Raw genomic sequence first — 17,863 nt, 5'->3', positions numbered from 1 at the left:
TCATTGAGGCATTTCCACAAACACCGAGATTGCACCTTTAAAATCGCTCTGTATGTGAAACAGAAGTAATGGCTTTATAGGTATTTTATCAAACACCCTCTAAGCAACATAAAAACCAAGAAAAAAAGGGTATTTGTTTCATTTACATACCTTCCTTGCCACCAGCCACACGTTGAGCCATTTTATCAAACACTTGGTGAGCAACATCAATGGCAAAGTAACCGAGTCACCGAACTGGTTCGATCTGAGTTGGATTTGAGCTAGATTTGATCCGAGTTGAGTTGAGCTAGGGCCTGCTCAAACTCGGCTCGAACTCATTTTTGAGCTCAAAAAATCAGCTCAACTTGGTTCGAACTCAACTTCAAACCGAGTCGAATCGAGATTTTTCGAGTCGAGTGAGCTAACCGAGCTAGCTCAGTTCGTGTACACCCCTAATCATTGATAGTAGATAGTTAGAAAATTAAATATATGAGTTTTGCAGTCAAATCCAGGTTATCTGGTTCATAAATTCATCAGATTGTCCGATACAACCTCTCACCAAAGAGTGGACTGTTAAACCACCATAAATATGCTCCAAATTATAAATGAATGCATATTTGGAATATTTATAATGTTCTGGATTTAATGAATATTTTTTCATATTGTTTTGATGATTTTTCTTTTTTTTGCACCGTTATGGGACTCATATCGGCCATTACAGCCCCATATCGGCCGATACGAGGTATATTCGTATTGGTAATGGTGGGCAATGTTACGCCCACCGATACCAATACGGAACACCTTACTTCCATGATCTTCAAAGGTAGGTTTCTTTAATGTTCTTTCATACTTTTCTTAAACTCTTTTAAGCTTCTAATCTCCTCAATTAGCTCAAATTCATCTTCGACCTCATATTCTTTCCTCCATATAGAAAACACATCTAGTTAGACCAATTTAACATTTAAACACATAGGAAAATAGATAGAAAACTAATGATAAATATACAATATTTTGCACTTAACACATGTTTGAATTATCAAAATCACTACAAGTTTCGTTGGATGGGGATATGGAAACAATATCGATATCGCCAATAATATCAGTGACAACCAGAAATATGGGAAAACATAGGGGAAACAGTAGACTTTTTAATGAAACTTTAAGAGATGCTTAAATACACATTTGCATATTTATGAATAAAAATTTGCAAAATGTATATATAATAAGTTTCCATTTAATGGAGGATTAAAAGCATATGTCCTCATAAGAAATAGTCTAATCGTCATAAGAAATAGTATAACCATCCCACCCATCCCATCTAATTAATCATCCAATCATCCATCCAAAAATCAGAATATTGACAGCTTGCAATATTTTATCAAGAAATCACCAACATCTAAAAAGGAAACGAAAGATTGTGGTCTTGATATCGCACATGTTGTGGTAACAATAATATTGAGATATTATTAATATTAACAACGACGAATTACAAGCAGCATGCAACGATGTGCTCATAAAAAAATTAAAATATAATTTTTTAGTAAACAAACTTTCTATGATATCTCTATGTTGACGATATTATTGAAATATCGTTGATACACTTGTGATACAAATATCATGGCATCACCTAAAATTTACACACTAAAAAATATTAATGATATCGATACAACGTCAATACAAGCGATGCCTAGAATTTACACAATTGAAAATATTGGTGATATCGATACGTTGGCGATACTTAGTACATTGATTGTGCCTGGAATTTTTAATACTACTGGTGTTATTAGTTTCGCTACCAATGTTATTAGTATCGACAAGCTAGAGATAATGATAATATCGGAGATATTTCGATGATATCAGAGATAATTACACACCCCAAACCCTAGATTGTGTCTAATTCATATCCATAAGGCATCCTAAAATAAGAAAAATCCCACCTACTTAGAAAATTCACAAACTTATGCACTTGCGCGCACCATCGATCGAATCCTTCAATCGATCAAGTCCCATTGAAGTCCCTTTAGTTGAATCAAAATATCTTTTGATTGAATTGAAGTTGTCCAAAACTGTCCAGCAATTTTCTTCAAAAAATCTAAATTTATTGATCTGTTCTTTCGGTTGATCGAGTCCAATTGACGACCTATTGATCAAATAGAAGCTTTCATCGATCGAATCGAAGTTTCCATCGATCGAATCGAAAAGTGTGAAAATTGTCAAGCAACCAACTTTGAATTTCTAGAGTTTCTCAATCAAATTGACAAGGCTATCAATCAAATCGAAAAATATGATTTTTTGTAATATCTTCTTTGGTCTTCAAAGCTAAGTTTCTTCAAATTTCTTTTAGACTTTTTCTTAAACTCTTTTAAACTCCAAATATCCTTAATTAGTTCGAATTCATCTCGGAATTCATATTCTTTTCTGCACATAGAATGATAGAAAACACATCTAGTTAGACAATTTAACATTACACATGGAAAAAGGATGCAAAATTAGGGATAAATATGCAATATTTAACACTTAACACCTCACATGTAATATCCATTATCCACACACACACATACACATATAATCCATATATCCATGCATGCGCACATATATGTAATCTAGAGACAAAGCATTATCCTCCACACTTAAGGCCTACCTCGCATTTGAATCAAACTATGCTACCTTCTAGAAATAAGAAAATGAATTTTTTGCCCTCTTAATGGGAAAAATTCCTCCAGCAGAATTTCAACAGACATATAAGGTAGGAAACTACACAAGCCCCATCCAGAGGGCTAAGACAGGGGCGAGGAGAGTCAAGGGAAACCTCTTTACTGACAAGGAGCCATTGTAGAACTTTCACCTACCCATAACAGGTGACCAATTGCACCGATGGGCATCGTCTACCACACCCTAACTCCCTATAATGACAATATCAACAATAATCATCGATATGAAATTCGGGGGTCGAGCATAACTCGGCTCCCGAGTTTCAAAACATCACTTATGCAACATATTTAATGATGGATGTATGTTGATGTATTAGTGTATAAAACATGGAATAGATTAAGCCAAAGTTCAGATATAATTCAGGATAAGTGAAGAAAGCAAGCGGAAGACTTAAAGAACTATATGTGTGTACATGTGCAAATCCCGAAATACATACACATACCAGTCGTAATGTAAGTGTTGCTATCAAAATTACAACTATCAAATTACATCATTTAATTCCCAAAAGAAATCCTAGCATCCCTCGCATCGAACAAGGCTCACTAGAACTCGTCTGAAAACCGCATAAAAGAGAAAGCGGCCTCATCATCATCAATCTCCCGCTCGCCTCGAAGTCGCATCAACATCCGCAACATCAGCAGCTAAGACCGTCCTGGAACGTGGGAGTGAGTGATCAACTCGATGGAACAAAAGCACAGGTTAACATGTTATCAGTTCAATCAAGCAGTAATGATAAAGCAAAACAATTAAACATGTCCTAAGTACTCTTATTAATGCAAGGATGTATGCAGAATGATGCGTGCCCTCACGCGTACACCCTCAGCGTCTTCATCTTACGTTACGCATGACATCGCCTCAAAGTGCGCCACGTCTACAAAGCACATGCAAATGCGGTGCATGAACATGATTACCAAGTGGTTATTAGTCCTTTTCATACAGCAGGATTGGGAAGCTAAGGTACCTTCCTCATATCACCATCCAAACAGTGATCCATTCTAGGGTCGTCAGTCCTAGACATCTCATACGATCATATGGTTTTAGGTCGTTGCAAAGGGCTCGTCACCAATCAATGCACACCCATCATACCTTCATTACTACACTAAGGCTCGTCACCTCAATGCGGTATCCAGGTATGCTCGAGGTCACTACAAAGGGCTCGTCACCAATCAATGTAGGCCGACAGCACGAATATAGTGTCCCATACTACCATAATCGGCTCACGAGTTTAGTTGCTCACTGGTCACTACGGGGAGGCTCGTCACCCCAGCGTAGGCCGACAGCTCGACCACGGTGTCCCATACCACCATGTCCGGCTCATGAGTCTTAGCGGATCAAGGTACCATGGTTAATAGGATTTCATTGGTAAGTTCGGTACCCTAGATTCAAACAGTAGCGTCCATACATGGTGAACATACATCGGACAATCGGGTTACTTGACGAACTCGACTAGCACGAGCGCACGTTGGGTTGAACGACATAGAGTGCGCAAACACTCCGCGTGGCCAAACCACTGCCGACAACTCTAATACGTCTCGGGTTCGTCTAATCACGTCCTACGTGGCGAAAGCAACCTCAGCCACGATCTTAAGGCCAATTACCGATTTCCTGGACTAATGCATAGTCCCACACACATTACACTACCACAGATATTCGTATTGAATGTAGAACAGTAAAGGAACAACAACTCAAATCATGTGGTACACAAGCATTTGAAGAATATCAACTTAACATGAATGTAAGCATAAGTAATACTTGAATTTAAACAACAAGGAATGTAACTTACATGAAGGAAATCATACACACTAGTGGGAGAGTTGGGAATCGCTTCTCAACGCCCATACTAGGTTGGTACATCACACTTTAGATCATTCAGACATTTCTACAAACACTTAGAATACATAATACAACATACATGACGTATGTTGAAATACACACATTTGGACAATTCCTTTTACCAAGGAGTTGTCGCACATACAATTAGCATAAGTACACGACAAATAATCATGGCAAACACAGGTTCATATTTTATACGCATACGGTACTTTATATATACACATAGAATACACAAATCTCAATATAACACATGCATATCAGGAACGCAAAATAAACATAACATTTGGCATGTGAAATCTCATCCATAGTAAGAATAAACCATTAACTGGCATTGAAAGCCTTGAAAACCATAACCTATACACTTGAAGTCCGCACCTTAAGCCAGAAAAGAACACCGAACTGATTTCAGACGATATATCTTCGTCAACGGCGACAAGATAACCTAAAGCAAGAATAGAAATGAGCTACAATACACAAAGACTATTCTAAGCTCTAACACAGATTAGGGTTAGGTTAACTTACCCAAAGATGAACTCAGAATCGCCGGAATAACGATTCAAAAGTGAAGGTTTAAGGATGAAGAAGAACAGGAAAGAATCTAAGATGATTCACCAACTTCTCTCTCACTTTCTCTCTCTTTCTTAGCTAGGGTTAGAAAATTCGTATGGAAAAGAGAGCTAAGGTTTTAAGGTCTATAAATAGACCTAACATTGATGAAAATAACCCTAGGGCCAAGGTATACTTAGGGTATAACCAAAACCGGCCTCTCACGATCCAACGAAGCACTTCCGGTGGGCCTATTATCACGAAAGGTCAGACTTAAGCTCACTGACCATGGATCTAGGTCAAGCTGAGTTTTCGTACCGACCGGATTTACGATCAGCTGTGGCGGACCACACTCAATTCAACGGTCACCGAATCTCGATCAGGTCCACAAGCACAAGGACATGCCTGGGCCACCTTCCCTGATCAGAGGGTGAAATTGGGTCAGAATCCAACGGTCAGATTGCTTAAAATCGTCGCGCAAGCGACACGACTCAGATTTCATAAAATCTTAATAAATATCCAACCGTTCTCACACTCTTCACTCCGAACTCAAACAAATCGACCCAGAACATCACATGGACTTGATTTTTGAGGTGATGGTCAAGTCCAACATGGTGACCGCAACAGCCTAAGATCATCGCTATCGGACTTTCGACGCGCGGTCCAGGTCCGATCCAGAACTTTCAAAAAATTTTCAGAACAACTGGATTTAGCGATGAATCCCATATTTCAGAGTAACATAGCGCTAACTAATCTACACGTTTAGAGTAATGCAGATCGAATTTAAAGTGATTGATGCGAATTTCACAAGCAATCGAGATTAACACTAATTACCCCAAAAAGCTACTAAGGAAAGATTAGATCAAAATTTTCAGGGTCAACAATAATCATCGATATGGGGAACTTTATAAAGGAAAAGGTAGCAATACTTTAACGATGTCATATCTTGTGAATATGTTGCTGATAATTGGAAATATGTATATTAAAGGGAGTTTCGGCATAGCTGAACCAGCAATACTAATATTATTGGTGATATTATCAATAATATCATTGATAATAGAAACATTAGTTATAAGGCTTCTTATATACTTGAAGTGTACACATGGGAAATGTATTTTGTATAGAGATCTCGTGGCCATCTTGAGGTAGCTGGTTATTAAGATGCGGATTATATAAGGTCAAGACATGATTGGCGGTTGACTACAGGCTACTATACTTTTCTTTGTAGTAATGTGGTTGCCCGGAAGAGTAATAAGCAAAAATGTTGTTGCACAGTCTAGTGTTGAAGTGAAATATAGATCCATACATTGTCGGAGTATACTAAAATTATTAAAATATCCCAGATATTATCCGTATCTCTAGCTCAGCCATACTGATAACACTGGTAGTCCTAGAAATTCGAGGTATCGATGCTATATTGCTCAATATCGTCAATATTTTTTATGGTGTAAATTTTTGGTTTCACTGTATCACCAACATTTTTTACTATGTAAATTCCTCTTGTCACTTGTATCACCACTGTATTGGCAATATTTCATTAATATCACCAATGTATCGATATTGCCAAAAAAATTTTTTATTAAAAAATTTATTTTTGATTTCTTTATGGGTACATAGTTGCATGCAGTGTTTAAATTGTTGACTATAATGCTGATCATATAGTGATATTATCATTAGCGTAACTTGTGCAATATCAAGACCACGATCTTTTATTTACTTTATCATGGGAAAGTAAAGCCTTTTGCTCATAGAGTAGCAGACATAAAAATTACCCTAATTTTTTCTCCCTCATCAACCTCCTCATCATAGATAAGGATTATGAAGGGATGAATGGGATATATGGTATCCCCTCGCAGATATGTTGGGCCTAGCCATGTGGACATGAGAGCTTTTGATGTAGAGCGCGTCGCGGACACTTTCATAGCCAAGATGGATCAAAAAAGGCCTGGCCAACGATAGAAGTGATCCAAACTGTTAGAACTTAAAACGGACGTATCTCGCAAACCGGAATGACCTATTGGACGTACCATATATGATTTTGGGGTAGGACGGATGTATCTCGCAAATTGGAATGAGCTATTGGCCCACACCGAATTTGCGAAATACCACTAGATCGATGGTTAAAATCTTGTTTTAATTTCACTTTTACTATTTATAGTAAGTTTTAGTTTGAGTATAACTCTTCATCCATTGGGCTTTAGGAGTTGTGCCCAACATGAAAAGTGCTTAGAATAATTAGGAGAATAGCATGGTTCAGCCAAATAGGACACTTACTATTTTTGGCCGAAAACCATGAGGTCGAGTGGAAATCAAGACCGTCTATAAATAGTAAGTTTAGCATTTATAGTAACTGCGATTTATAGGAGTTTTAGTTGTAGTATGATTCTGAAACTTCTGTTCAAGGTTCATAGCTTTATTTAAAGAGTTGTAAACTCATTTTTCATCATCAATAAAATTATTTTGAATATTTTAGAGTTATTTCTATTTTCTTTTCCTCGTGGATTCGAGGTTTTTATGAAGTTCTACGGATTCGGAACAGTTATCCTTTAGGAAGATGGTACTCGACCTCACGTCCTTCCCTGCATCAGCTTTGCACATTGCCTGGACATTGTGAAGGTTGTTGAGGTCGAAGGGCTACAATAACACGGTTAAATGTAAGATGGGCTGAAGCAGCGACCCACTAGTTGGTGTTGGCCTAAGAGAAGGTCCAGAGTTTGTTGGCCCAGAACGAAGCCCATCAAGATTATGATCATGGGGTGGGCCCATTAATTGGGGATGACTCATAGCTCAAGAGGGTCCGGCTAATGGTCCACAAGGCCCATTAGATCCAGTTGGAGTTGGACCATTGGCAGGGAAAGGCCCAACATATATAGTATAGAACCATTATTATCCAGGCTAAAGCCAGCTGGCCTAGCTTAATTGAAAACAGAGAGTGAATCTCAATTCCTCCAATGGTCGAAAATTCGAACATTTGAGGGGCTGAGTTACCTGGACTTCTCGGAGGAGGAGAAGATTGCCAACCAACAGGGGTTTCTGGTAAGCTTGAGACCAGGAGAGGAGAAGTACAAGTGAATTGTACTTACAAGCAGTGTTTCAAATATTAATACTATCGACCGATATATTGGCCGATATTATCATTATTGGCCACCGTCGACACGAAACCCTTCGGAGATACCAAAAATTTCCAAAATTATTTATATCGTGCGATATGTCGCATGAGATCGCATGATATTTTTCGATATTGCATCTTTCTCGTGTTTTATTGGAGGATTTTATCATTTTTTATGCGTAATTACCCGAAAAAATAAAATAAAAAAGGGAAAAAGCTTTCAATCCACATAAGAGAGGAGATTTTGGTACCTGTAGAAGTGGATTGCATTATCTGAAGTAGAATTTGGTGGGCTGTGATCGACAGCGGTGCACCTTGTAAAAAAATCTCGAATTCCCCCTTTTTTTTTCTTTGAAAAAATGATCTATTGAAATTGCAGAGACGATTTCGACAACAAATCTCCAAATTTTCTAGAGATTTAAATTTTGGGTGAGAGATTTTAGGGTTACGGAACCCTCGTGGTTTAAAAAAATGGCTTCGGAAGCCATTTTATAGTGACGTGAATTGGGTATTATGCTCACCAGGTCTTGTTAGAGGCGGACGATCCTGTCAAGGGCTTTGTGGGGCCCATCGTGATGTATATGTTTTATCCAATCCATCCATCCATTATGGAAGATCATTTTAGGACATGATTCCAAAAATGAGACATATCAAAGTCTAAAGTGGACCACACCACAGGAATTAGTGGAAATTGAACGGGTACTGTTCAAAACTTCCTAGGGCCCACCGTGATGTTTATTTGCCATCCAACCTATTCATAAGGTCAAATAGACTAGGATAAAGGTAAAAATTAAATATCAGTTTGATCCAAAACTTGTTTTCACTACATTTTTTTTCAATGGTATGCATTCAATCTCCAATGCTTCCTGTGGTGTGGTCCATTTAAGTCTTTAATTTACCTCATTTTTTATATCACACCCTAAAATGACCTGTGAAAATGGATGGATGGAATGGATAAAACATATACAACATGGTGGCCCCATAGATCCCCTGACAAGTCCATACGTCTCTTGCACTATTAGGATAAAACGGGCTATTATCCTGACATGGGGTACATGTTTATCTTGATTATCTTTGAACATCACCACTACTGTAAGGACTTAGGCTATCTCCACTCATGGGACATGGAGATCTAGACTTCACATGATCTAGATCTCAGGTGGACCACACCACATGAAACAGTGGTGATTGAGTGTCTCACCATTATAAATTTCAAATGGCCCATCGCAGGGTTTTCATAATGTTTATTTTCAATCCAACCTGTTGATTATGTCAAGAAGATTGGGATGAAGGGAAAATAAAAGATCATCTTGATCCTAAACTTTTGTGGCCCAAAAAAAGTTTTTAATGGTCATTCGTCTTTATTGCTAGTGGTATGGTCCACTTGAGATTTGGATCTTCTTAAGGTTTGGGATCACAACGTAAAATGAGATGGAAAAATAGATGAACGACATAGATATAAAAAAAAATACATAGAGGTGGGCCCCACACGGTTAGAGTAACATCCACTGGGGTGTTACCCGGGTAAGAGCTAATCCGCTCCCCCCCTTTATGTGTTACTTCCGTGCAACCATTCGCAATCGGGAGTTGACATTTTTGGTGGGCCCTACTATGATGTCGTGTGTTTTATCCGCACCGTTCATCTATTTTGGATGATCAGTTTAGGGCATGAGCCGAAAATTGAGTTAGATCCACCTTTCAGGTGGACCACACTAAAAAAATAGTGGTAATTTAACGCTTAACATTAAAAACTTCTTTGGCCCACAATAACATTTATTTTCCATCCAACCACTTATTAGGGCCTGCTGATTTATCACATAAGATCTGGATGAAGAGAAAACCAAATATCAACTTGATTGAAACTTTTATGCCCCAAAAAGTTTTTAATGGTGGCCATTGAACGACCACTGTTTAGTGTGGTGTGGTCCGCCTCATATTTGAATCTGCCTCATTTTTTGAATTGAATTGACGGTGTGGATACACCATATTACATCAAGGTGGCCCCACGGCCAGGGGCCCACCAATGGGATGGTTGGCCACTATTATAGAAAGCGGATTGCCTAGTGGGCATGGAGCTAGGGAAGCTGACCAAACTCTTTGGGGCCCACCTTGATGTATGTATTGCATATCCACTCCGTCCATCTATAAGAAAATGAAGCATATACAAGTTTCAAGTGGACCATACTATAAGAAACAGTGGTCAATGATCTCCTACCATTAAAACTTCCTAAGGTCCATTGTAATGGTTATTAACCATTCAAGCTGTTGATAAGTTCATACAGATTTGGATGAAAGGGAAAAAACAAATATCAGTTTGATCTAAAAAATTTGTGGCCCACAAAAGGTTTTTAATAGTCAATAACCACTATTTTTAAATGTTAAGCATTTAATTTGAATATGGTTGCATTAGTTCAGTCAGACAGCACATAACTTAAAATCTTATACAAAGTAAACCTATTATATGCTCTTCTTTTTTAAGATGTTATGATTTAAATTTGTATATTAACGTATTTATTAACAATCTCTAAAATTTCATTGAAAAATTCAATCATTTTCCCAATGTTTCCCATTGTTTCCCAAAAAGTGTGATAAATTATACGATACAAACGATATATCCCGTGTGATAACCGATATGTATCTGTATCCCAAGGGTGCGATATATAGTGCGATACCGATATTTCGAACATTGACTTACAAGCATGTATTGTAAAAAACAAAAAATCAGTAAATGGAATATTTCGTACTATATGGTTCTGTTTGTTATTGCAAGTGAATTGAATTGCCATCATTTAGTTTAGTCAATATGAAACTAATAATGTTTCCTAGCATTTGTAATGATGGAGTTTCCCACAAAATGCAATTATGTTTCTTTCAAAACCAAATTATGAGAGAAATAATTGCCAATTCAATCTAGTGTGCTCCCACCTTTATGTAAAAAAAATGTAACCATCAAGCATCTTTTGAAAAGTAAGCCTACAATAATTAAGGCAGCAAAAAAAATAAAATAATAATAATAATAAAATAAAATACAACTATTCCATAGAACATGGATAGGATAGTAGCGATATGGATCTTCTTCAACTCCGAAGGTAGGTCCAACAAATCTTTTTTTTTTTTTAATGGTGAAAATAATGTTCAAGCTTTCCTGAAGTATGGATGTTTGGCAGTCCCAAACACATATCAATCACCATCCTTTGCAAATGTGTTTCAGCTTATGCAGTTTGTGAATTCATTATGACCATATTCTTTTCTTGTTTTGATTCTCTGTTAATTGCTTTCCCAGGGTAATCTCCAATTGAAAGATTTTGATATAAAAAAGGAGGCAGGTGGAGTGGCTAATAGTGCAATTTTGAAGACTTTCAAGGTTAATGTATCTAAGAATTTCATTGAAATCCATCTCTTTAGGGCTGGAAAAGGGACTTATTATGTTGGGCCATCCATTTCAGCCATCAACGTCACTCCAGGTAATATATATTCAGAACTGAATACTAGAATCAAATTCTAAAGTTTCTAGATGTTCAGTACTAACAGATGAACATTTTGGCTGTACTTTTAGATTTCCCACCAACTTTGAGTAACCGTGCACCAACTTCTTGGGGAAAGAAGAACAAGACTGGTTTGATTGTTGGGATTGTAGTTGGTGCTGCTGCTTTGATTTTTATATCCATTTCTGCAATATTTTGGAAAAAAAGGAGCAGGGGCATCCACGTAGATGAAGGTAATACTAATATTGCTAAATTAGGGTGTGTTTCGATGCTCAACCAAACTGGATTAAAATTTATTTAATTCATTGCAGAGGAATGACCAAAGTCGGGGTGGCACTATTTTAATTCATATATCAGCTTGAAATGGTAGTAATAACAATATAGGGAGATAGCCCCACTTTGATTATTTTCTATTTTTTGAATTGAACTACCACAATTCTATTAGATTTAGCCAATGTCTTAAACATTGACGATACCGGCCGATATATCTCACAATATATCTTGTATCCCACTTGTGCGATACGAAACGACAAGTAGTGCCAATATATCCTACACATTTGATTTGGTGAGTATTTTCAATTTTCGATGTCTTTTTTTTTCTTTCTTGAAATTATGTTAAATCAGTGTCAAATGGTTACAAATCCACTAGTTCTTCATGTTTTGCATGAAAAATCTTGAAGTTGGAGCTTTGATTTCGATATCCATTGGTTCTTTGTGTTTTCTATGTTTTTTTTTTTCAAAAATTTCTTTTAACTAGCTGTCAATTGAGGCCAATTTCGAAGTATTTAGGAGTATTTGATGTAATGATCATCACATACACTCTAATTTCAAAAATTGAGTGTAAGTGGCCCAATTTTGGGAAAATTCAAAATTTCTCTAATTTCTCTCAAATTGCCTGCAATGTTGCATTCCAAACATGAAATCAAGCATGTATAAGGGCTAATCTATTGATTTATTAAGTCCTTGTCAATTTTCAGAAAATAAAAATTATTTTTAATTAAAAATTATTAAAATAATTTTTTTCTCAAAATTTTCCTTCAATAAGCTGTCAATTGAGACTAACTTCGAAGTATTTAGGAATGATTGATGAATTGATCATCACGTATATAGTAGATGGTATGCATTCAATTTGAATATAGTTGCATTAGTTCAATTATTTAATCAGACAACATATAGCTTAGAACATTATACAAAGGAAACCTATTATGTGCACTTCTTTTTTGAGATGTTATGATTTCAAAATGTGTATTAAGGTCTTTTTAACAATCCTTGAAGTTTCATTAAAAAATCCAACCATTTTCACAATGCTTTCCCATGTTTCTCAAAAAGTGTGATAAATTACCTGATACAAATGATATATCCCTTGTGATAACTGACACATATCTGTAGCCCAAGGATGCACTACGTAACATGATACTGATATTTCAAACACTAGATTTAGCATCGAAACACAACTTAAGTGATATGTATTGAAACTCTAACCTAGACACTTTTAACTCGGATGTTATGGTCCTAAAATACTTTAACATGAAAATCCACTCAATAGGAGAGTGGATTCAAGTCTTTGGTTTGAGTTTTCTCAACTATGAGTTATCGCAATTTTTCTTTGAAAATAGTCTAGTTACCAATTAGCTTTCTTAGGCCATATTCAGTTATCCTTGTAAGTAGGATTTTGTTCCACCCAAATCAATATTCGTCACATTTCAAGCAGGACCCAAAACATCCTAGGTATTTACTTGGTACGAAAAAGGTGGAAAATTGCTACTCTACATACCAGACATCCCATTTTCAGTGACATTTGCAAACACGCAACTGAATGGATAAACATAATTTCATAAATAAATAAAAAATCCCTAGTGCTTGTAATTTTGGGTACTAAATTAAATATAGTAATTGAAATATGGCTGCTTGAAATACATTGGAATTGAACCAACACAAATCGATCATGCGAAAAGGAACACAAAGAAAGTAGTAAATGAGGCAAAACTTAAGACACATCACGGTCTTTGTGATAGATTGGGAGTAGAATAGGTGATAAATGTCTTCAAACCGGTGAAATTGAGAGAGAGGAATGTAGGGGCTGCTGGAAATAATTTTATAAAAATTATAAATAATATCTGAAAAAATAAATAATAAAATAATAAAATAAAGTAAGAAAGGATGACTTATTTTTTTGAGTCAAGGCGTGACTGGGTCACCTGGCTTAAAACCATATCTGCTCTCCTTGGACCGCATCCCAAGTCCAATATTAGGAATCTTGGACAATTGGCCTCCAGGATACAACGACTATTACTTGGTCCCAACGGTTCACTTGTTGTAGATGGGCTCGAACCAGTGTGCAGAACTTAATCGAAGTGAGTTGACTTAGTAGCGAACTTAGTTAGCAAAACAATATTGAACTAGATTTGAAGTTTTGAAGAAATAAAGAAAGATATCGTTGGTTTGAATGAAAATTTTGGAAAAGAAGTAGGTCTATATATATACCACCATTAGGTGCTTAAAGCACCGTTTCAAATGGGTTAGGTCCATTAGGTTTGAACTCAACTGGTGCGACTATCCAAATAGATGCGTCCCTGGTTTGAAATTGGAGCAAAACCTGTTGGGATTTGGTCTGCAGAATCACACAGATATAGATCTAGGATAGCAATCTAAGAGCACTAAGCACCCCGTACTTTCCAGTACTCGAGTGTTACCATGTAATTTAATTTAATATAAATACAAAGAATAATACAACCTAAATATATATACACTATGAAGTGTATATACTTTGTAAAGATTTAAAATTTCATGCTAAAATGATACATATGTATTTAATGTATATAAGACATTATGAAAATAATATTATATTAAATAAATACAATGAAAAATAATTTCACAACATAAAATCAAATTTTAAATAATAATGTAGCAGTGAATATTTTTATATCCGTATGTATACAAAAATCGTTAGATATTTTAATGAAATTTTATATTTAACAGTATTATTAAATACAAATATAGTTTTAATTAAATATAATATTGTATATTAAGAATTATGTATATTAATGAATGTGTGAATAGCAGCATGTAATTAGTGGTATGTTAATACTAAAATTATATTTATATATATGTATGAGATTTTAAATATTGTAATTATAGGTAAGATACAAAAATTAAAAAAAAATTATATTAATATTAGTATCAGTTAGTAATATATGTCAAAAGCCTTACAAATAGCCCATTAAGACCTTTTAATCGTTGACGTCCAACTTCGAGATGATTTGACTGTCAGATCAATGAAAACACCAATTTAAAGGAAAAATCTACATGGATGGCCCACCTGGGCATTGTACCCGCCTGAGTTTAGGTTAAAAACCCATACTTGGGCCCATCAAGTGAAATGGATGGAGTAGATTTCCCATGAACATCGAGGTGGACCCCACCTCGAGTCGTGAGTGCATGGGAGGGTTGTGCGCCTGCTGTGCACTGAACCAAGGGGCTCAGTCAAACGCTGCTGACCCGCGCTTTCCTTAAGAGGAGAGGATTCTCTCTCTCGCTCGGGCTTCTAACACGGACGGATGTCCGTTCGTTTTTGACGTGAGATGGCCCACCATGGGCCATTGGTTGGATGATCAGAACCGTCCATATTGTAGAGGACCCGAAGATGAACAAAACCATGGTCGATCCACCGTTGGATTGCACGCACGTGCACATGATGTCAGCCTCAAATCAGGCCGCAAACACACCCATTTCCGGAAATAGAAATCTGCTGCTGCCACGAGGGCGATCCGCGTGCTCCCTCCATTTACAATCCCAGCCGTTCATCTTAGGGAAATCCTAGCCCTGCAAACTAGGTCTTTCGTTTAAAAGAAAAGAGGAGAAGAGAGAACCGGCCATTTTTCTCTTTCTCTGAAACCCACCGAGCAAACCTCCATGGAGCTTCGAACTCGCCTTTCCACAAGCTCCTCTACGACTGTCCAAATCATTTGTCACCGTCAGATTGAAGGAAGAGGCTTCTGAACGAAACTTGCCATTGGAGCTGCCTCTTTCTTCTCCGTTCAAGCCGCGACGAGTCGCAGCAAGTTGGGGCGAGTTCGATCGGGTTAGAACTCCTGTTGGCAGCAGTTGATAGGGAGAAGAGAAAGAAGACAAGATGGAAGGAAAGAAATAGAGAGTGAGAGTTGGTGTGTGGGCGTTGCCGCACCAGCTGGGCCGGGTATGAGTTGCTGCCTGGCTCGACCGAGCTCAAGTTGGGTTAGGCGAAGGTGAGATGGCGGCCTCAGCTCTGAGGAAAAGCAGAGGGTGAGGCTTACAAAAATTGAGAAAGAGAATGAAGAAGAAGAGGGGTGAGTGCGGTTGTTCATGTTGCAGCTGCTGCCGAGTCAAGCGAGCTCAACTCGCTGGGGTCTGAATCAGGGTGAGATTTGGTCCAACGTTTTGCTGATGTGTGGGTCTGAAGGAAAACAAAGGAAAAAGGAAGAAAAGAAAGACAACAAAAGAAAAGAGGATGAAAGAGGAAGAAGGGGTTTGAGGAAGTGAGCCGACTCACTGTTGAGTTGGGCTGTCTTGATTCACTACCGAGTCACAGAGTTGGTGGGTTTGGTCCTACAATTGCTGAGATTCCAACAGGAGAGTAGGGGAAAAAGGAAGAAAAGAACAAGAAAAGAGAGTTAGGAAGAGAAGAAGTCAGGAAGAGGAAGAGAAGAGGAAAGGGAGTTGAGTCCTGACTCACCACCGAGTTAACTCGCTAGAGTGGGTGTTGGGCCACGCCCGAATACTACTAAGGTATAAAACACTTTGACCTCTTGTGTTGTATTGGTAGGTTTGATTATTTAAATAAACATTATTAGATTATTTATGCTATAACTAGCTAATATAATCAAAGGTTGTAATTATCAAATAGTAGATCTTAGTGTTTATTATCCTCATTAACGCTACTATAATTATTGCGAAGTATTGAATATAGTTAATTATCGGTAGGGTAATTTTTCTGGAATTAGTATTATGGATATTAGATACTAACATTTATCATGCTATACTTATTTTGTCATTGTAGGTTATTGACAATAGATTTAGCATTGTTAGTGTTAATAGACAATTATTATTTACTTTTACTTCATTTTAATATTATTATGAATTAATTATATGAGTTAGGTTTCAAACTCTAAACCAAAGACTAAAGTTAGATTGGTGGATGAAACCCTGAGTCTAAGTAACCTAAACCATAAGTTAAGATCCTAATTATATAAATTGATAAGTTGTTCTCTAAGATATCACTATAAGTTCCTCTTACCGTTGTTATTACTATCATGAGTCACTATTAGTATCATCATTCGGATGTTGTTAGATAATTTAATATAATATTAGTCGTTGTAATATTCTCAAAACTCATAACTAAATTATTTATTAATTTTACTTGTTCATTACTCCTATTAACAATATCATTGATAGCCACACAAAATAGAGTTCAAATTCCATAATCTAAACCTAAAACTAAATCCTAAGATGAAGCCCTAAACTTTAAATTAAAATCCTAAAATCCAAGTACGGGGCTAGACTCTAGGATAAAACCCTAATTCCACATTAAAACCCTAAAAGATGACCCTAGGATATGATCTTCGACCCTAGGAAGTGATTAGAACTAAGACCTAATTGTACAAGTTCATGATTTGTGGTAGGATACAATTCTAAGGGTGGAAGCACTACCTAGCGATGACGTAGGCGATTCAAAGTATAAGGTGATGATTCTTCCCCTTGAGCTTTCCATCTTCTCATTAGCTTAAGTTATAGTTTTTATTAAAAATTATAATTGATATCTCTCTCTTATAATCACATGTGTTAGCTGGTGGAAATTGAATTGCTATATTACCTGCTTAATGTTCATCCTGTATATTTGTTCATGCCTATGGATTATTTGTGTATTACTTATGGACTTTAAACTGGTACATTAGTGGGAAACCCCCACCTATAAATGTACACCCATACTTGGGATGTAACCCGACTGATTGTGATTAAAATGGACCTTCGACTTAGTGGTTATTGAGTGGTGGTCTAAATGGACCATTGATGTGGGCCTACCATCTAGGGTTATTGTGTCCAAATGATTTTCAAGGATGGTCTTTTATCGCATGGTTTTGACACTCGCCCTATGAGGCCTATTTTGATAATTGCCCTATGTGGCTTGTTTGATATCGCCCTATGTGGCTTTGTTCTGATATTT

General features: G+C 36.8%; 1 protein-coding gene across 10 annotated transcripts in view; it reads left to right on the top strand.

Moving 5' to 3' along the window:
• LOC131220882 (probable LRR receptor-like serine/threonine-protein kinase At1g56140) overlaps positions 1-17,863 on the top strand; it is a 101,443-nt gene that overhangs the window by 65,057 nt on the left and 18,523 nt on the right. For all 10 annotated transcript variants that reach the window (XM_058215762.1, XM_058215759.1, XM_058215758.1 and 7 more), the window contains 2 exons: positions 11,463-11,643; positions 11,736-11,897. In XM_058215762.1, coding sequence (XP_058071745.1) covers positions 11,463-11,643; positions 11,736-11,897 — 343 coding nt within the window. The remainder of the gene's footprint in view (positions 1-11,462; positions 11,644-11,735; positions 11,898-17,863) is intronic.

The sequence above is a fragment of the Magnolia sinica genome, chromosome 12, assembly GCF_029962835.1.
Source record: "Magnolia sinica isolate HGM2019 chromosome 12, MsV1, whole genome shotgun sequence".
NCBI classification, from domain to species: Eukaryota; Viridiplantae; Streptophyta; class Magnoliopsida; order Magnoliales; family Magnoliaceae; genus Magnolia; species Magnolia sinica.
The sequence above is the reverse complement of the archived record's forward strand: the minus strand, read 5'-3'. Positions and strand labels throughout refer to the sequence as shown.